Raw genomic sequence first — 22,231 nt, 5'->3', positions numbered from 1 at the left:
GCACTTGTACTCTATCCATCATTCCTCTAAATGATGAAAAAGTGGCCGCCAATTCATCCTTAACGGAAGAGAGGATTTTGCGGCACTCTGTTGCTGAATCGTCCTTAACTAGGTCACTGACACATTCTGGGCATACAGGCTTCTTCCAATTAACGCTCATTTTTGCCCCACACACGGCACACTTCTTCCTGGGAGTCTGAACAAGAGGCACTTTAACCTGAAACAACAGACCAGGAAGCCATTAGAACATCCCCTTACCTAACACCTCTGTGCAGGAAGGAATGAATGCGTGCCTAACCCTCCACCATAGGTTCCCCACCTTAGGAGAGTGAAAAGATAGTGCCAGCCTCCCAGTGTAAGTGTAGTCTTCCCTCACCACCTTACCTGGGAGGCACCGGAGCCTGCTGCGCATGGATCTGTAGCCTGGATCGCTTCCTCCATGTTGCTGGGTATACTCACGGCCTGGCCGAGGATCACCCTGCTCCGGGCCTGTCTCTCTCTGCTGTGCCGTTTAAGGAGATCGGAGCGCATCTCCGCGGCGCCCCCCGATGACGTCGTTCCGGCGGAAGTGCTCGTCACTTCCTCTCCTTGGAACGCATACCCCGCCCCCCGGCTTCCGGAAGTCCGGAGTCTTTCGTTCACCGCATGGAGGAACGATACTGGCCGGTCAGCGTCCCCCGCCTCCGCCAGCACGCCGAACCTTTAAGGTAAGGGGTTAGGGTAACATCACCGACGGTCCCACTCTCTACGAGCAAAGGGCCAGCAATAGATCCGGCAACCTTACTCTACCCTAGTAGGTCAGAGGGGTGCCCAGGCTGAGGAGGTCATAGCCAAGTGCTTCTCTCAGGACAGTCCTGAGACCTAAAAGCTCCCATGCTCCCTGCGTGTGTGCTCCTTCCCGTCCGGTAGGAAACACAAATAACTGAAGATGGAGGCCTGGAGGACCGCCTTTTAAGAAGTGGGGGGGGGGGGGTGTTTCCTGTCCTGGAGGGAGGAGCCCAAGGTCTCAGAGGCTGTCCTGGAAGACGACTTGAGAAATGCTTCTTACAAAGCCACTCCTTTGTTGCCCGGGCGGTGTGTTTGGGATCATTGTCATGCTGAAAGACCCAGCCACGTTTCATCTTCAATGCCCTTGCTGATGGGAGGAGGTTTGCACTCAAAATCTCACAATACATGGCCCCATTCATTCTTTCATGTGCACGGATCAGTCGTCCTGTTCCCTTTGCAGAGAAACAGCCCCAAAGCATGATGTTGCCTCCCCCATGCTTCACAGTAGGTATGGTGTTCTTTGGTTGCAACTCGGCATTCTCTCTCCAAACATAACAAGTTGTGTTTCTACCAAACAGGTCTACTTTGGTTTCATCTGACCATATGACATTCTCCCAATCCTCTTCTGGATCATCCAAAAGCTCTCTAGCAAACGTCAGACAGGCCTGGACATGTACTGGCTTAAGCAGGGGGACACATCTGGCACTGCAGGATCTGAGTCCATGGTGGCGTAGTACGTTACTGATGGTAGCCTTTGTTACGTTGGTCCCAGCTCTCCGCAGGTCATTCACTAGGTCCCCCTGTGTGGTTCTGGGATTTTTGCTCACCGTTCTTGTGATCATTTTGACCCCACGGGGTGAGATCTTACGTGGAGCCCCAGATCAAGGGAGATTATCAGTGGTCTTGTATGTCTTCCATTTTCTAATTATTGCCCCCACAGTTGATTTCTTCACACCAAGCTGCTTGCCTATTGCAGATTCAGTCTTCCCAGCCTGGTGCAGGTCTACAATTTTGTTTCTGGTGTCCTTCGACAGCTCTTTGGTCTTCACCATAATGGAGTTTTGAGTGTGACAGTTTGAGGTTGTGGACAGATGTCTTGTATACCGATAACAAGTTCAAACAGGTGCCATTAATACAGGTAATGAGTGGAGGACAGAGGAGCCTCTTGAAGATTCAGGTCTGTGAGAGACCGAAATCTTGCTTGTTTGTAGGTGACCAAATACTTATTTTCCACCATAATTTGCAAATAAATTCTTTCCAAATCAGACAATGTGATTGTCTGGATTTGTTTCCACATATTGGGCCAGATTCACGATGGACTTACAATGGCGTATCTCCACGTACGCCGTCGTAAGTCCGAATCCGAGCCGTTGTATCTATGCACCTGATTCTTACAATCAGTTACGCATAGATTTGGCCAAGATACGAGCGGCGTAACACCGGCCCATTTACGCTACGCCGCCGCAACATACGGAGCAAGTGCTTTGTGAATACTGCACTTGCCCATCCAAGTTGCGGAGGCGTAGCGTAAATAGGATATGCTACGCCCGCAGAAAGTTACGTGCTCGTACGTGAATCTGGCCCTTTGTCTCTTATTGTTAAGGTATACCTATGATGACAATTACAGGCCTCTCTCATCTTTTTTAAGTGGGAGAACTTGCACAATTGGTGGCTGACTAAATACTTTTTTGCCCCACTGCATGTTCAACCCCTTAAAATAAAGCTGAAAGTTTGCACTTCAAATAAATTTGGATTGTTTCGTTTTAATTATATTTTGGTGGCATAGACACAAAAAGTATAAAAATTGTGCCTGTGTCCAAATATATATGGACCCAACTGTATATTTAGTTCTATATAATGCATCTTCTGACAGACAGGAGTGTACACATGGTACAATAATACTTACATGGCCAAAGAACAGAAAGGGGAGAAGAAAGGTTAGTCCTCGCCACATCCACGACTGAAAGCCCTCTAGAAAACGAGAACTACAATCATTTTTTTTTTTAAAAAGAACCCTTGTCCCACACAAAACACAGCTTTGTACTGTATAATATATAGGGATGTCTCTACTTTACTAATACTTACTAGTTATTTACCAATTTCTATTACATGGCAGGTGAAACAAGCTGCGTCTTATACAGTTTTAACCTCTTCCTGTGTAGCGATGTACCGTACTTCACTGGAATTTCAGTGGCTATACCGTTATTGTTTTTTTTTTTAGCGTCTGCTCTACTGGAATAGCAATCAGAGTGGCCAACTAGCTGCTTGATTGCCAATACAAGCAGTTTAAGGTGACGTGTCTTCACCCCCCCCCCCCCCTGCCTACCGCGGCTCTCTGGCTCTCCCATCCCACTGGACTGATGTACTGATCGTTGCATGTGAACAAGAAGTGGACCAGAAGTCATTAAGGAAGAAGTATTACTTTTAATGTATTTCCACCTATCACTTCCCCACGGGACAAAGTGCGGTCTGTACTTGTTTCCCTATCTTTCTATGTGCAATGAAATGCTGGCTATAATGTCGTACAGGGCCACTGTCCACCCAGCAGTGAGCGAGGAGACAAGTTAACAGCCAAATTCTTCTCCAGCAAGCATCAGAAAGAGGAATGCAGAAGGGGAGGCTCAATTCTCTCTGCGTTCCTATCTGTGTTAGCCTTGGGCAAGTGCTGGGAGCCTGAGAAAAGTGTGAATGTCAAAGCTGCCTGTCTCCTTGCCAACTGTGATCGGTCAGCAAGCTGGGGAGGGAAGGGTTATGACTCGGTCCATCATCACAGCTACAAGGCACAACATATATGAAGCCCTTTGCCCCATAGGGATGTAATAGGTGTAAAGAAATTAAAATTTATACTACTTCAAGATACAGCTACACAGAAGCACTACACCTGTAGCTCAACATGCTGAACACATACTAACACTTCCAAAAATGCCTGTCTAAAAGAAGTATGTATTTGCCCATTGGAATCAAACCCTCCCTGTTACTCACCTATACCATATACCTACATGAATCTGCTCATCACAGATAATTCAACCTAAAGCCAAGCATGCTTGGTTCAAAATGTGGCTGGTTCAGCAGAGACCGGTCGCATTTGTGTGGGCAGGCCGATTATACCCAAGTCAATCCATAAATCGCCCTGGGTACATCCAGTTGTCGGATTTTTCTTCATACAGCTATAGCTGCTTTCAATAACCAACTAATGTATTCTACCAGCTGGGAATGCTCTTTGTGCCCCCCCCCCCCCCCGGGTATTTCAATAGTGCAGCAGGAGGCCTTTCCCCATTAACACAGACTGTGTTTATGGTGGAATCAAGCCAATTTATTTCCTTCCACCCATGGTGGAAGAAAAGAATCTCATATCATCTATGGCCTGCTTTAGACACCCATTGTCTAGCTGTTTTCACATATGCAGGCTTTGATAGGGTACAAATTAGGCTCATCTTTATGCCATGTATAAGTGTGTGTTCCTGCAACAAATGTCTAAAGAACGCAATTTTCCTAATAAGCCTTCCAATCAGAAATATACCTCCCCACAATTCATCTTTCAGATTTCTCACTATCTAACGGCATGTGTGCTCATCCCAAGAGTAAACTACAAATAGCAAATCCATGTACTCACCAACTGTAAGGTCTAAGTGGTTTCTTTCTCCTAATGCACGCAATCTGTATAGACAGCCACTTTGATAGTAATATTGTAGAAACTGTACACAGCCTGCAAATTAGAATATTTAGACAATAAAAAATGCTCATTCAAATCCCAACATACAATATCCACCAAAATGTGATATTCACTTCCTATAAAGCAAAAGCAGTGTAATCCACTACAACCCCAGTGCTCCTACAAACATACTAATTACTTATTCAGTGAGGCAGAATCTGTAACAAAGGGTAAAGTCCATTATTATTATATACGGTATACACCTGTATATTACTATTTTTCACTTTATGGTTCATCATAGCCTATTATATACAGAATACACCTGTATATTACTATTTTTCACTTTATGGTTCATCATAGCCTTTTTCCCTACACTCACACCCCAGCAGAGGTGGTATTCCTGGTGAATTTCAAGCTTTTTTTTGGTGCGTTTTTCAGGTGTACTACTTAACGTTTTTTTAAATATTTATGTTTATACACACCAACACATCCAAAAATGATATTCGTGAATGTTTCCCCATCACTTTTGTACAATACAAAAAAAGAAGGGTGAATGTACATTTTAAAATGCATGAAAAATGAATACTCACAGGTGTGAAAGGACCCTGAATGTAATGCAGTGGTCAGAAAATCTACTTACTTTGATATATTGAAAATGCAAGAAACTGATTGCGGAACATCCGATACATTAACCCATCTGGCCTAGACAGATAACAGATAAATGCATTAACTTATATAACATATGTTAAAACTTTTACGTTAAAAAAAAAAAAAAAAAGTGCTGCCCACAACAAAAGAATTGCCATCATTACTATGCCAGATTAGAGGAAAACATCTGCTTGCCAAGGTAACAGCTTCAGTTCCCTTCATTCACGCTTTCATATACTGACAATAACACATAATCAAAGCCTGGATTCACATTTATGCATTGCAGGAATAAATGTCAAGTTCAGTTTACCATAACACACAGTAATGTGCAAATTGTAGGGGGGGGGGGGGGGGGTTCTAGTCTGATTTTACATGCCTTAAAGTAGAACTATTTTTTTTTTTTCATTTCAGATAGTGAAATGTATTTGCCATCTATGTACTATTGGGAAGATTTATCTTCACTTCCTTTTCAGAGGAAATTAAAGGGGTTGTAAAGGAAAAAAATGTTCCCCCTAAATAGCTTCCTTTACCTTAGTGCACTCCTCCTTCACTTACCTCATCCTTCCATTTTGCTTTTAAATGTCCTTATTTCTTCTGAGAAATCCTCACTTCCTGTTCTTCTGTCTAACTACACACAGTAATGCGAGGCTTTCTTCCTGGTGTGGAGAAAGCCTCTTGTGGGGGAAAGGGGGGGGGAGAAAGCCTTGCATTACGGTGTTGAGTTACAGACAGAAGAACAGGAAGTGAGGATTTCTCAGAAGAAATAAGGACATTTAAAAGCAAAATTGAAGGATGAGGTAAGTGAAGGAGGACTGCACTAAGATAAAATAAGCTATTTAGGGAATACCTTGAGGCCCTTCAGGTCACCAGAACTCCCCATTGGAAGATTTTCCCTACTACAGCTAGGTTCTGTGCAGAGCTGCTTTACTTCTGCATAGTAACCATTGGAGCATTTGCTAGGCACTGCCATAATTTACAGATGCCTTAAAATGTTTGCAGTGAATACAAGGCGTTCTCCTATTGGATGAGGTAGAGCGACCTGTAGCCTATTTACTCCCTGTAATGACAGACATACCAGAAATCAAGTTGAGAGAGGGAGTGTCAACATTGTTAGCCAACTCAGCTCTACTGTACTGCACACACTAATAATTGTCAAGCACTGGCAGCTAGAGGGAGGGCATATTTAGGCATGATAAAGTTGGCCATACAATGATTAAATTTGTATCCATCTACAGCCGTTCTCGTTCATGAGAAGTCAATCTATTGATCAACTTCTCGTGAATCGACTTGTGAATTTTGGTTCAATCAGTGTCGCAGGCCAAATGGCACAACTATCAGCTCATCCCCACATTCCAAGGTCCTAGGAGTAGTCCTGGAATCTGAACTCTCCTTTAAGCCTCACGTCCAATCACTGTCCAAATCTTGCCGCCTCATCCTCCGCAACATCTCCAAAATACGCCCCTTTCTAACCAACAAAACTCTTAATTCCCTCCCTGGTCATCTCTCTCGACTACTGCAACTCCCTCCTCATTGGCTTACCTCTGCATCCCCCCTTCAGTCCTTCATAAATGCTGCCAGACTCATCCACCTTACCAACCGCTCTGTCTCTGCTACTCCTCTCTGTCAATCCCTCCAATCCTTCTGCTCATCCAACAAACTAAATTCAAAATACTAACTACCACCTACAAAGCCATCCACAACACTGCCCCAGCTACATCACTGACCTAGTCTCTAAATACCAACCTAATCGTTCTCTTCGTTCTTCTCAAGACCTCCTGCTCTCTAGCTCTATCACCTGCTCCCATGCTGGTCTCCAGGACTTTTCCAGAGCCTCTCCAAGCCTATGGAACTCCTTACCCCAATCTGTCCATCCATCTCCTCCTCTAATAGCTTTTAGATGATCCTTGAAAACCCTCCTCTTCAGAGAAGCCTATCCTACCCACACCTAACAACTGTATTTTCATTTTGTCCATCTGATCATCCCCCACAGCTACTACCCTTTGTTCCACTTGACCCTCCCTTCTAGACTGTAAGCTCAAACGAGCAGGGCCCTCTGATCCCTCCTGTATTGAATTGTATTGTGACTGTACCATCTTTCCTGATGTTGTAAAGCGATGCGCAAACTGTTGGCACTATATAAATCCTATATAGTAATAATAATAATGCCTCTGTTGCTAGAACAGTTCTACCTACTTCACCAACATCAATACTTACAAAATGTACACGCAAAATGCTCAAACTTACCATGTGAGCATCACGCCAGAAAGAAAAGTAGATACATAGTGATGTGAAACCCACCATCCCTTTATTCTGAAAAAAAAAGGAAATTATTAAATATTAAACTTACAAAACTAAAAACACTAACCAGCGGTAACATCAAACTACAAGGAAGCACAGAAGAAAATAACATGTAAACATCAGGAATAAGGGTCTCCATCTATAGAAAAAAAAAACGCTCAGTAAACAAATGAACAAACTTTCATGATGAGAGCGAGCAATAGATCACCATCATAGGGCAGAGGCTAGCGCAATCACCCTAACTTATTCCAACCCTTCCTCCAATTCAGAAAAAGTGTCCAAATAAAAAATATATATATAAAAAAAAAAGAAGACATTAAAGCGTATGTATGTAGTGGTGTATTTTGGTTTTGTGCTGCCCTAAGCAAGACTAAAATCTGCCCCCCCCCCCCCAAATTTGCCCCAGCCCTTCATCTGTAAAATATGCTATGCAGGGGTCTCTGGTGGTTATGCAGTCCAAGCGTGAACGAACCCCTGAGAATTCAGGAGTTCATGCTTGTACTTGCAGTCCTTTACTAGTTTGGGGGGGGGGGGGGGTGTCACGTTCTCAGCTCTGAGGGGTATATGCCGGGACTTGCAGTTCTTCACTCTTAGGAGGGTCCCAGAATGAACCCCTGCGATCTAAGGAGGTGACCTCCCCCAAAATTGATGGGCTACACATTCCAGCATGAACCCCAGAGACCTAAGGGCAGGGATGCAACCTCACTAGTTGCAAGATGCCAGGCGCTGCAGCCCAAGCAACCAGTAGGCAATAGAGCCAGCAATGGAGGTGGAGCAAGCTTTGGGTCTCGGCCAGTCAGGATTAATATAGTCAGTTAGTAAAGCAGCACCAGTGGCCAGTTTTAGGGCATCAGGTTGACAGCCCAGTCTGCTCCTGTTCTCTGCAGTCCTCGCTAGTGTCCCTTCTGCCTGGGGGGGCAGTGCCGTCCCTCTGTAATAGGCAACCCAAGGCAAAACACCTTATTTGCCTCACGGTAGATACGCTCCTGTATGTATGGTCAAAATGTAAAACTATATTTATACATTGTATTTAAATTATTTCTAGCCTACCCCTATGAATAATTACAATACGTTTGTAAACTTGCTTTGTGAAGATTCCCGCACATTTACTTCCTTTCTGTGGCACGTATTTATTTGTGATCAGGCACTGCGAGATGGCCTGCAGACAGGCGGCTCACAACGTAAAAGGAGACTTTTCAAGTAATGTTATATTGGATTATGAAATGTAACTATTATTTGTATTAATATTACAATACTGATGTTTAAAATTTAAGTATATGTTGTGATCATAGAATGGTTTTAAATAATATATAAAGATCACTAAAAATGGCTATATAAAGTAAACAAGAGATGATCTGGATGATATTTATGTCAAACACGCGGAATGCCATTCAGAACTTTGGCAAATTACACACCTTTGAAAATGGTGACACTTTGCCTATTCCTGAACATACACACCCATGTTTAATCATATAGTAGGTCAATGTTACACTAAGGATTTATGCAAACAAGTATTTTTTCAGCAAACATTCTGAAGTAACAAAAAATAAATAAAAAAAAAGTTCTCCTAAATTAAATAAACTTCCACAGTACTGCATGTTACATAAAAACCCACTTATGCAAAATTTTTAGTCAGAAGACATTGATAATGGTATTTTGGACGTGGCGACTTAACGACAACTTACTAGATGACGTGACTGTGGTGAAAGAGGTTGCTGATGCACTGACCCACTACTTTAGAGAGAACCCTGTCGGTGAGCTGACTGAGGGGGTGGTCTAGGAGGCCCATAAGGCCGTAGTCAGGGGGATGTTGATCTCTCAGGGGTCTAGACTTAAAGGAGTACTAAAGGCAGATTTTTTTTTTTTAAATAATAAACATGTTATACTTACCTCCACTGTGCAGCTCGTTTTGCACAGTGTCCCCGAATCCGCCGAGGGACCCCAGAAGACCGGCTGTCTCGGCTCCTCCTCGCAAAAGCTTTCCACCTTCATGCGAGCGAGCCGCCGACTGCATCACTCGCCCCCCCCCCCCCCAGCGCTCCATTGGATGCGATTGACAGCAGCGCCAGCCAATGGCTGCACTGCTATCAATCCGTTCAGCCTAGCCTATTAACGGCCAGGCTGGGAACCGAAGAAGATCACAAGGACGCGCGTGGGACCGTCAGATGTTTTTTCACCTTAATGCATAGGATGCATGAAGGTAAAAAAACATTTACCTTTACAACCCCTTTAAGAGGGAACGCAGGGCGGACTTTGTAAGGGTCCACACTGCACTTCAAAAGACTGAACTTCAGCATAAAGCGAATGGGAGCCCGGAGGTGCTGAAAGACCTGATAGAGCTACGGGAGTTGTTCCTGTGTCTGCTCGACCGTCAAATTCGTACACAGTTTCGCTTTATGGCCCATAAATATTACGAACATGGGAACAAATGCGGGCAGATGCTGGCTCGTGCTCTCCGGAAGCGGCAGGCACAAACCTTTGTACACAAGTTGCATTCCGCTTCTGGGGCCACGATCGTACAATCCTCCAAAATCACGGCGGGGTTCTGCGATTACTACGCCGTGCTTTATAATTTGGACTCTGAACTCCCTCCTGCCTCACGAGATGCCAGACACCGCGCGATTCATGACTACTCGACGGCGGCCGGTCTCCCGACGCTCACGGATGAGCGTCGGGAGACCCTGGAGCCTGGAGCTTCCAATCACCACAGCCGAGCTTGAGGCTACGGTAGAGTCCTTGCCCAATGGGAAGAGTCCAGGGCCTGATGGGTTCACTAAAGCGTATTACAAAACCTTCCTTCCCCACTTGGCCACCCCCATGTGCAACTACATTAACTCCTTGGCTGGGGGTGGAATCATTCCCCTCCCCCCCAGGCCTTTTTGGCCCATTTTACTGTGCTCCCGAAGGAAGGCAAGGACCCTACCTCCCCCAGAGCCATCGCCCATCTCTCTCCTTAATTTGGATGTAAAAGTCTTAGCGAAAATATTGGCGAATAGGCTTAAACACCTTATCCCTGACATTGTCCACCCAGATCAGACGGGCTTCATTGCTGGTAGGGAAGCTAGGGACAATTCGCTCAGAGCGGTACACCTTATACACTGGGCCCGCAGCCGCCCGGATCCGCGCCCTTACAATATTTTATCAACTGACGCGGAAAAAGCTTTTGACCGTGTGGACGGGTTGTATTTGACAGCAGTGCTCCGGTCATTACAGCTAGGCCCGCGGATGATGGCGTCCATTTTGGCTTTGTACTCCATGCCCTGCGCCCAGGTCAAAGTGAATGGGACCCTATCGACTTGGTTCCCCATCAGAAACAGCACGAGGCAGGGGTGTCCTCTTTCACTTCTCTTGTTCGCCCTGGTGCTGGAGCCTTTTCTCCGCACAGTGTGAGCCAGCCCTGATATTACAGGCCTTCTGGTTGGTAACACAGAACATAAGCTCTTGGCTTATGCCGATGATGTCCTGTTTCACCTTTCAGACCCCTTGCTCTCCTTGCCCAACCTGATGAAGGAGCTGAAGCTTTTTGGATCCCTTTCGAATTTCAAGATAAACTTTTCGAAGTCTGAAATTCTCCCCATTTGTCTGGCTCCCCACATGGCCACGCCCATTCGAGGGGCTTTCCCCTTTGTCTGGGCAACGTCGTCCCTGCGATACTTGGGAGTGCGACTCACGGATCGCTTCGATACCCTATACTCGGCTAGCTACCCCCCGTAACTTGCGGCGGTTAAAGATGACCTCTCACAATGGACACGGACGGCCTTTACGTGGTTGGGTCGTGTGAGCATTATAAAGATGAACATCCTACCCCATATACTCTTTTACTTAGATGTTACCGATCCCCTTGCCCAGACTCTTTTTTTGATCGACTGTCTAGCATGCTGTCTGACTTTATTTGGAGCGCTCGTAAACCCAGGATAGCTATGCGACTGTTGCAACGTCCGAAGCGGGGTGGCGGCCAGGGAATTCCTGACATCAGACAGTACTATAGAGCCATAGCCCTTCAGAGGATACTTAACTGGCGATTCCATACTCACTCGAAGCTTTGGGTTTCACTGGAGAAGTGCCTGGCGGGTAGGAATTTAGCTTACGCGCCCTGGCTGCCCCGGGAGCATAGGGGGTTATCTGAGACGACTTCCCCTCTGACAGTTCAGGTATGGAATCGGATCAATTCGCTGCTGAAGCTGGCCCCCCCTATGTTTCCCTTGGCCCCATTAGGTGGCTTCCTGTGGTTCCCCCCAGGTAAACATATGGTCTTTTTCGGGCCCTGGGATGGATGGAATGGAATGATGGAAATGCCAGCTGTGGCAAACTTATGAGGGATGGCAGACCCTTGAGTTATGAAGCTTTACCCACAGGACAACAGATCCCGCGAATGAACTTTTGGAAGTACAGACAATTGCACCACTTCTTTCAGGTTCATGGCCGTTCGATTAGGGACCCCTCCTCCCTCACCCCATTTGAGCGTCTTTTCGTTGCAGACGAAGCGACACCTCACCTGATCTCAGAACTGTATCGACTCTTGGGCTCAGCTGCTCCCCAGGCCACGCCTGCATACATCCGGCGTTGGGAGATCGATTTAGGGTTAACTTTTACAGACCAGCAGTTATTCGACCTATATCATCTCACCCATTCGTCCTCTATAGACTCCAGAACTCGAGACAAAACTTTAAAAAGGTACTGGCCAGATGGTACCAGGTACCGGCAGATCTGGCATGTATTTACCCCTCCAGTTGTGCTGGAGAGGGTGTGGACACCAGGGTACGTTAGTTCACATCTGGTGGGAATGTCCCCTGATTAGACCCTACTGGGAAGATTTACGGGACCAAATAAAAATAGTGACAGAGATAGAAGTCCCTCTCTCCACGAAACACTTTCTCCTCCATGTCCCCCCGACCCCGCTCGGTCACTATAAAAAAAGAGTGTGCTACCCCATTTGCTGAATGTAGGGAGGCGCTTGATTCCAATTTATTGGAAGACGGCCAGGATTCCCACTCGGGAAGAGTGGATTAACGGAGTGAGCACGGTTCAGGAGGCTGAGGATTGGGTGGCTGCCTGTTAGGGAGCTGGGGACCGTTTGTGACATTTGGGCGCCCTGGTCTGAATATGTTTCTGACCCCGCTCATGTGCCCTCGAGTCTGGACGTTGCTCTATTAGAGTTAGCAGATCCCACACTTAAAGCCCTCAGGTTGGCTGGAGCGTGGGGGGCTTCGACACAATCTGCTGGTGAGCTGTAGGTGTCTACAGATGCTGAAGTCTTGGCGTGGTGTGCTCGGTGCGGACTTAGGAGATGCTCTTTTCCAACATGCAGGTAACCAGGAACTTGTGTCCCTTTCCCCTCTGTCTTTCTTTCCCCCTTCATCTCCCCCCCCCTTTTTTTTTCTGTTCACATATGGTTGCTAATTGTGTAACGCCTGCCGGCCTGTTGAGGGCTGTCAACCCACATGAATAAATAAATAAATGATTTTGCGCTAGAGTAAATAAATACAAATGATCCTGTCACTGTGCAATAAGGTGATAAAGTGCTATATAATAAATAACAAGCGGCTATTATAATACACACGTGAAAAAGATCAAATATATACGAGTCTGGCCTTGTTCTGGTGTCATTGAATATAGTGGTGTAGTGAAGTAACATCTTCCAAGAACTTCCTGCTCCCTGAAGTTGCTGTCCCCTACACCTGCACCAACAGAAGGAGGAGTCCTATCTGGAGCACCACTACCTGTGGATAAAAGCCTAGTTGACCCACAACTGCAAGGTGGTTTGGGTCCTCGTCTGCTGCTTCCTCATTCCAGTGATCAGTCATAGGAGGAACGATCGTGGATCGCAGTGTATTATCTATCTGGGCATCCTAACACCTATATGGTGGAAGATATAACATTGATGTGCCTACATTACTTATTTGTAAGGTGAGAGTTCTGGGAGACTGGTGGAGGAGAGTCACCATGGTTCAATATTACAAATATGGAATATTTACATCGGGAATTTGGAAACATTGGAGGACCTACCCTCTCATCAAATATATGGGACATTTTATTCATCTTCTGCATATATCATTGCATTATTGAACCATCCACTATTGTGTATATTGGTGCAATTTTGTGGCACTATCAGCACTTTTTATACAGTTTTTTGCACTGAGTTGCAGTTCATTTGCACAGCAGCACTTTATTTATTGATTTTTTAGATCACTTGTATATATTTGATCTTTTTCACGTGTGTATAATAATAGCCGATTGTTATTTATTATATAGCACTTTATCACCTTATTACACGGTGAGAGGATCGTTTGTATTTATTTACTCTAGCGCAAAATCATTTATTTATTCATGTTTTATGTGTTTAGTGAACACTATTAGATTTAGCAGCTTTTGTTTTTTAGTTCCCTCACGTTTTATATATACACTCACTAGTAGCGCGAGAGATCTTCTATATTTATGTCAACCCACATGACCTTAGGACCCGCGGGACAGGCCCCAAACTTCCGTGGGGTGCTGGTAGTCCCGTTCGGGTGTGTGTCATTACACTTTGGTGACCCTGGTGGGTGCGGGTTGGTTAGATGGAGGCCCATGGGGGCATACCCCCTATACATTTTTCTGGTGGCAGCTCACCTTAGGCCTCCACCCTCCCTTTTTTTTCCTTTCTTTTTGTGTTTTTTCTGCCACCGGTTTTCTGTGGTGATGTTTCTCTCAAAATGTGTCTTTGCTCAACATGATCACTATACTGTAATCACTCTACGACCCTGCACGGTCGATGGTCTTGTGCCTTATACTCTGTTGGGTATATCTTGTTATTTGTTGTAAACTGGTGATAATCTTTTTAGTATCCGTCACAATCAAAGTGGCAGATTCTAAATGTGGTGGTAATAAATACCTGAATTTGGCACAAGAGTTGGGAAGCAAACGGTCACAAGACTTTTCTCCATTAGGGGGGAAAAAAAAAACACCACCAAAAAACGGTCAGTGTTCAATGATTTTTCCTCATACCCCCCTAGTAGAAAACTAAAACTTAAAGTGGAGGTTCACCCTAAAAACGATTTTTTAACATTAGAGCCAGCATGGTAAGGGCATATACTTTTGGCAGGTTTTTTTTTTCTCCGTACTTACCTTTATATTCCGATTTGGTCCAGGGCTTCCGCGTTCTGATGACTCCGGGACTGAGCGTTCCTATCCCTGCCTCAGGGTTCCGATGACTGTGGGACTGGGCGTTTTCCTATCCTTCGGTTCGATGATTGGCGGCTTGTGAAACAGGTCACCTGTCGCACAACGCGCGTCACCAGATTTCCGGAAATAGCCGAGCTGCGAGTCGGCACTATACGGCGCCTGCGCCCGCCGTGTAGAGCTGACTGCACAGGCGCCGTATAGTGCCGACTTGCAGCTTGGCTATTTCCCGACATCTGGTGACGCACATTGTGCGACAGGTCACCTGTTTCACAAGCCGTCAATCATCCAACGGAAGGATAGAAACGCCCAGTCCCGCAGTCATCGGAACCTGGAAGCCCTGGACAAAAAAAGAATATAAAAAGGCATGCACAGAGAAAAAAAAAAAAAATGCTGAATGTAAATGCCCTTACTATGCTGGCTCGAATGTGTGCAATATTTTTTTTTGGGGGTGAACCCCCGCTTTAACAGAATCTGTCAACTTGCTTTACTTTTTACCACCACTAACTTTCATTAATGAGCACCCATGTGGTTTTGCTTTGGTTCAGGTACTCACCGTGATCCATTGCTAATGAGGATACTTTCTCGGATGGTTAGAGTGCAGAAGTACCAGACTAGCAAAAAATTGAACACTTCATCTGTCACTCTAGAAGATAAAATATTATTTTTTTTTCAAATTGTTTATTTGTATAAAAGAACAAAAGCATCCATCAAAGCAGTGAACAACAGAATAGGTACAATATCTCATATAATACAGAGTACAGGTAGTTTCACAGTAGCATGGTATTATAGAGCGAGATAAAGAATTGCTAGATATTCTGACATCACTATAGCCCACGTTATTTTCACGTTTCCAAAATCGAGTAGGTGACTAAAGATAACGCTCCAGAATTTGCTTGATCTACAATTTAGGTAGTAGAAAGCTTTCAATATTTCACTAAAGCCAGCCATTGACGAAACCATCTATGGGCGGGCTGATTGTACCAAAGTCGATCCATTGATAGACGAGTACAAACCAGCATATCTGATTTTTCATGCGATTATGGCTAGTGGCTATAGCCGCTGGCAAAAATTACTATGTTCTCCCAGCAGGGATGCCCCCCCCCCACTAGGAGAACACAATAGCTCAGTGGGAAGGATTCTGCTTTAGTAGAATAGTACGTGATTTGACAACAAACACCATTCACCTTCTCTTGCTCTGCCACTAATGACAGCATTAATTGCTGTCTGGTAGTCTCATACTTTGGTATTTAGAGTAAGTAGAAAGCAGAGTAGGGTCAGCACTCAAATTGTGCTGTACCAATTGATTAGCACAACATCCAGGCAACCAAGCAGTATCTCTCCAATAACAGGTTTTCTTTAAAAGGTTCTGGAATAAATTCATGCAAAATCTCTGCATTTTTCATGCTGCCCCATGTTGCGTTGCCATGACTATTCTAGTGACTTTTTTTTTGCATTAATATATATAGGCTAACACATTATCTACCAATTGGAACTCATAAGCTAGGCTACCTCCAGATTCAACACCTAGTGCATTCACTAAGAATCACAATTAGACTTCACTCCTCACAGCATTTGAGCCTAGATGCTCAAACATGATGACCCAGGGTCTAGTCTCCCTATTGTACAGCCGTGGCCAAAAGTTTTGAGAATGACACACACAAATCCTCGTTCTGGCTCTTGTGCCCTTGATCTCGTCCCCCGCCGTGCAGCGTCTGCTATGGCTCTTAAAGGAGCTACCATACATATATGGCGATTCGCACAGGAGAGACATCCTGCTGACATATGTACAGGAGCCGGTCGGGAAGTGGCTAAAAAAATTACCTCATATGCATCCCTACATGCAATCGCCCATTCATATCAGAAAAAAAAAAAGTGGTAGAGAGGGTGGTTTAGTGGCCCTTCTCTTCATGGGGAATGAGACTGTGTACTGCTGTTCACTGTACTAACATTAAGCCATGGTTCCCATTCAGCTTGGAACTCTTCCAGTCTATTACTATTGGTAGAAACCCATTTCTCATCTTCCATAATTTTGTTGACCTGTTTCACCCAGTGTTCTATCGTAGATGCATGTGGCTTTTTTCAATAGAACGGAATTAGCCCTTTAGCTGCATCCAACAAATGTGGAACTATACTCCTTATATGCCCGTAATGGAGCTTTGAGTACCATGAAATAGTCATTGCACCGGGTCATCCCTGATCGAGGCCAATATTATTTGAGAGGTCAAATTTCTGAGCTTAGCCCAGAATGGCCTAATCTTAGGGCATTCCCACCAAATGTGAAGATGGGAGCCTTGTTGCCCGAAGCCCTGCCAACACAAACAAAGGCCTCTTGAAACTTTCACTTTTGCAAGTTGGCAAGTTTTTCATAATATACTATATTCTTCTCTATTAATTTATGGATCCCGTATACTGATGGTACCCTTTTGTTATGCGTCATGCTGTACAGTAAGCCAGCAGTGTGCCATTTCTGTTCAAATGCTAATTAACTTGTTAACTGGTTCATAAATGCTAGTCAAAAAGGAAGGGATGTTGGCAGGAGATAACACAGCCATGTGCTGGAAGAAATCTGGGTACATGCAAGAGGCTCCATAACAAGAATATCTAAGCAGCAGGAAGGTCTGTAACTTCACAAGACGACAGAAGGAACTTCACTAAATCTATACTACAAAAGCACCCAGTTTCCTCCAATTGCTTCAGTCCTGCTTGTTACAGAAAATTGCAAACTGTAACCCAAGCTAAAATAGTTTTTAGTTTTGTCCCCATCACATGCAGACCATTGTCAATGCTCATTTGCTAGGAAGGATAGATAGAGTATTTCAAATATGAATACAACACACATGAATACACATGAATACAACACACATGCTATGTGTTATATTTTTTTCCTAGGATGTAGTTTGTATGTACAGCATTCTTGTTTAGTAATTATTTACTACACAGGTTATTGCTTCCTTGCTTTACCACAAAGTAACCTAAAAAAAGGAAGTATGGCCAAAGCACTTTTACCCATACTACTCCTGTGTCTCACAGGTTCTGTACTACTGTGACCCAGATTCAGTTGACTGCAAGCTAAGGGCTGACCACCAAGAGCCTGAGCCAGCCGATCCTGTCCCCCACAGCCATAGTGAGCGTTGGAGGGACAAAGAAGAGTGCTGATCGCTCAGTTTTTAAATGTATGGCTGGTAGGGGACAGCTGCAGGATCGGATTGATAATGCAGGGATCCAGGTATGTATGTATGTATGTATGTATGTATGCGAGCATGCATGCATATTTTTGGGATTCCTTCACTTCTCTTTAAAAAGCAAAACACATGTGTGTAAATATCCTCCTTTAAACAAACCTTAGCTGTAACATTAGTTCTGCTTTAATCAATTAGCCAAGCATTACCACATACTGAGGAAATGTGTAAACCATCACTGCTGACTTTCTTCCAAAAATGCTTACTGTCAAGTTGTCATTCTAATCCAATGGCTTCATCACTTTCGGAGGCACTGGCCCCGGAACAAGAATGATGCTAAATACAGTTTATACATCACTGACAGCAGATGTAAACATTTCGGGCCAGCTTGGCCCAAATGAACTGTATAAAGTAATAACAAAGCTGTAATTGGGCTTTAACACCTTCCTGTCCAGCAGAATGATGGCCGGGCGGTGGCTCTCCCACCCTGACTGGACATCATATGATGTCCTCTAAAACAGCACTGCACAGCTGTGTGATCCGTCATCGCCTGTGTCCACGGGACACATCCGATGACTGATCAGGGTACCATGTGACTGCCTTGACCAATCACAGCAGGTCACATGACAGTTGTACACAATGGATGGCTTCCTTTCATGCCATCCATTGTGAACAATTGTGTTACTATCTGTGATTGGTCAATTTGATCACATGATACAGACAGGGCCAATCACAGCCCACCTTGATCAATCACAGCCAATCTCAACAAAAACTGAATGGATCCGTTTCATTCAGTAAAATGCTTGCTTATAGCAATGTTATTCACTATAAGGAAACAATGTGTAAAAAAAAAAAAATCCTGATCACTTCCCCATAGTACAATGTTGCTATGGTAACATTATATTGTTCTGGTCACGGTGTGTTAAAAAATAAAAAGCGAAAAAGGAATTAGCATTTTTTTTTTTACCAGTCAGTGTCCCTGATCACCGCCGTTATATGCTGTACTGCACTGGCGACTGCATAAAAACCCGCCATGCTTCTTACCTTGGACTGTCTACTTGCCAGAAAAGGAGACATTTTGGGAGGGGGTGGGGGTATTTGTACTGTTCTGGCATTTTAGGGTCTCAAGAAATGAGATAGCGTGTCATTACATCGGAATTAATCAATTTTCAGATAAATACTATAGTTTGTGGACTCTAACTTTCCTACAAACTAAATATTATAAACTGATTTTTGTTACTTTCAAAGAGATGTAGCAGTATACATTTTTGGGATAAATTTGTAAAAACATTTATTTGCAAAATGTTATAACAGCAAAAAAACAAAATGAAAAGATTGTTTTTTTCCCCCCCAAAATTTTCAGTCTTTCATTTAGTAAAAAAAAAATAAAAAAATAAAAAAGGTATAGCAAAGTAAAGCTCTCGTTATGTGAGAATTTATTTATTTTTTAGTTTGGGTACAGTGTTGCATGACCGTGCAATTGTCATTCAAAGTGCGACAGTGCTGAAAGCTGAAAATTACCGTATTTTTCGGCGTATAAGATGACTTTTTGCATGTAAAATCAAGCCCCAAAAGTCGGGGGTCGTCTTATACGCCGGGTACTTGTGGTCAGACGGCGGCCATCCATTATTAAAAAAACGCGCCTCCTCCTCGGACTGTTCCGTGATAGGCGGAACACTAATTTTCCCAGCAGAGCCTCTGTTTAGTGTTCAGCCTATCACGGATGCCTTCTCATCCTCAGCCTTGGACGGGAAGACATCCGTGATAGGCGGAACACTGAACAGAGACTCTGCTGGAAAAATTACTGTTCCGCCTATCACGGAACAGCCTGAGGAGGCGTGGCTTTTGAATAATGGATGGCCGCCGTCTGACATCTCTGCAAACAGGAGAAGGTAGGGAGATCGTCGAGGCATGTTACAGATGGCACAGTGAGGCATGTTGCAGATGGCACAGTGAGGCATGTTGCAGATGGCACAGTGAGGCATGTTACAGATGGCACAGTGAGGCATGTTACAGATGGCACAGTGAGGCATGTTACAGATGGCACAGTGAGGCATGTTACAGATGGCACAGTGAGGCATGTTACAGATGGCACAGTGAGGCATGTTACAGATGGCACAGTGAGGCATGTTACAGATGGCACAGTGAGGCATGTTACAGATGGCACAGTGAGGCGTCTTATACAGCGAGTATATCCCAAAACCAACATTTTAGCTGGAAAATTAGGGGGTCGTCTTATACGCCGGCAAATATGGTATCCTGGGCAGGAAGGTGGTAAAGTGCCGGTATTGAAGTGGTTAGATAGGATTGGCTTTAATGCACAGAACTGGTCAGACACACCCCTTCTCTACCTCTTCATTGTAGGTCTGTACGAAGACCCTATATAAATGAACACTGTAGTGATGCAGGATGAACCACTCTGCTCAACGTGGTATACGCAGCACAACACACCCAGAAGTGTTTGAAAGCAGCGGGGGCCTAAGCTCTGCACCCGTGAACCTGCTGAAGAATATTAATTTTCTTCTTTTGCAGGCTGCTTCCTTTTTATTTAATAGAGTTAGAAATGCTTTAAAATCCTTTCTAGGTAACAAGCAGGGGAACCTTGAGGTTTCTTCAGGGGTGCCTTGGCAAAATGCCTAAAAAGTGCCCAACAATTGTAAACAAGCCTGCATGTGGTTGAAGGCTGCCTTTTTAGTTATACAAAATCACAGGTTTTCATTGTGCACCACAACAACCTTCTAGCTGCCAGCATCCCAACGACCAATGGCATCCTCAGTTGATAAGGAGAATGTCAGTCGCAAGCATAGCATCCTTGCTTGACCCTCCCCTGCTCCCCTCCATCAATGTTGGGGTCACATTAGCGCAGTGATGGAGAAAAACTGAGGGAGAACAGAAACATTGGAATACTAGTCAGAACCAGTTTACAAAAGCGTATTTGTTATAGAAGAATAAAATCACCTCCAACGTTGGGTGTCCTAATTAGACATGTGAATGTTGCCGCTTTATGCTAAATTATTATAATCGTTTTTCACATTTTAGAAGAGGGTGCCTCAAGACTGCCTATAATTTTTAAGGTTGCCTGGAGATTGTCCATCATTTTTAAAGGGTGTCTTGACAGAAAAAGGTTGAGAAACACTGCTCTAGACTTTAACAACTCATCTTTTGAGGCTTGTGAAATCAAAATCAGAAGACAAGTGAAACAAAGGGACATCTTTTGATATATGTATGCGGTTTTGGGAGAAAAAACAAAACACTGCATACAACTACCATAAAATCATACAGAGGGTGGATGGAATATAAACATGCAGCTTTTTTGCTTCAGGGCTTGAAGGGTCTGTAGTAATGGGGGAACCAATGCATAAAACTGTATAGGAGAGTGTTGGTGAAACTGGGTCATGCAACACCGCACTGATTCAAAATGCAGAAGTACTTGCTAGGACTTCATCTAAAACGGGGGTCTCCAAACTTCCTAAAGGGCTGGTTTACTGCCTTCAGGCTTTAGGGGGCTGGACTGTGCCCATCTGAAGTACAAAACGACTCAGCGCCAATGGTTAACAATTTCCATCATTGGTGCCATTGAGAGGAATTGGACCCGTTTGTTGGTGTCATTGTGAGAAACTGTGCCACATCGGTGTCATTGGGAGGAATTGTGCCCTTCATTGGGGTCAGCAAATAAAATAGCACCCAAAAGGTCATTTAAAAGCAAGCAAAGTGTTTGCATCTGGCCACGGAGCCTGCAGTTTGGAGACCTCTGATCTAGAGCATGAACAATTATAAATAGATCGAAACAGAATCATATGCAGGGCTTGGTCAAAATATGTTTTAATAATTGCTACTCAGAACTCATGAAGCGTTTAGTTAGCGTTACAAACCTGCAAGGAGGTCTTCGTTAATGACTAAACTTATTCTATCAATGACCTCAGTTGTTTAAACCATTAGTTCTTTTAGTCTTGGTTTACACTTGGAATTGTGGGGCAGTAAAAATAGGACGTTGAACCCCTTCAGATGCAGCGGCAGCAGCTGGATGAGGCTGTAGACATGCCACGGCTTTGATGCTTTGTGGCTCAGCAAAATTATCCCACCGCAACCCTTAGTGGCAGAAAAATAAATAAAAACAGACATTCCAGAGACTAGGGTATTGCCTCCTGAACTCCTGTCAGTTGTGCCCACATTGTTCTCTGAAAAGCAATCCACTGTGAATAGCTGTCAAAACAGTAATACAGGCGCCAAGGAACCATAAAAGATGCAATGCTGCATTTACGACTTGTTAACCACTTCAGCTCCATAAGATTTTACCCCCTTCACGACCAGGCCATTTTTTTTCCATCTATCACTAGTGCCAATTTAACCTCCCTGGCGGTATGATTATGTCAGATATTTGATGCAGATATCGGTACAAATAGTTTGCTTGGAAACTTGGCGTTTTATATTGTAGGCCTGTATTTCTTAGGAATAACTCACTTAAATCTGTCCAAACTCTAGTAAAGTGGTTCTCAGCCTGGGGGTCAAATGATGATTTGCCAGG

At 44.3% G+C, this 22,231-nt stretch overlaps 1 protein-coding gene across 1 annotated transcript in view; it reads right to left on the bottom strand.

Moving 5' to 3' along the window:
• The window catches only part of TMEM120B (transmembrane protein 120B), a 121,502-nt gene that overhangs the window by 19,762 nt on the left and 79,509 nt on the right, over positions 1-22,231 (bottom strand). Inside the window, exons 6-10 of the mRNA XM_040346946.1 lie at positions 15,081-15,170; positions 7,313-7,378; positions 5,061-5,122; positions 4,382-4,474; positions 2,675-2,739 (exon numbers count right to left, since the gene is read on the bottom strand). Of these exons, the coding sequence (XP_040202880.1) occupies positions 2,675-2,739; positions 4,382-4,474; positions 5,061-5,122; positions 7,313-7,378; positions 15,081-15,170 (376 nt within the window). The remainder of the gene's footprint in view (positions 1-2,674; positions 2,740-4,381; positions 4,475-5,060; positions 5,123-7,312; positions 7,379-15,080; positions 15,171-22,231) is intronic.

Source organism: Rana temporaria, chromosome 1 (genome assembly GCF_905171775.1).
Source record: "Rana temporaria chromosome 1, aRanTem1.1, whole genome shotgun sequence".
Classification (NCBI taxonomy): domain Eukaryota; kingdom Metazoa; phylum Chordata; class Amphibia; order Anura; family Ranidae; genus Rana; species Rana temporaria.
Note: the sequence above shows the minus strand (reverse complement) of the source record. Positions and strands in the feature narration are given on the sequence as shown.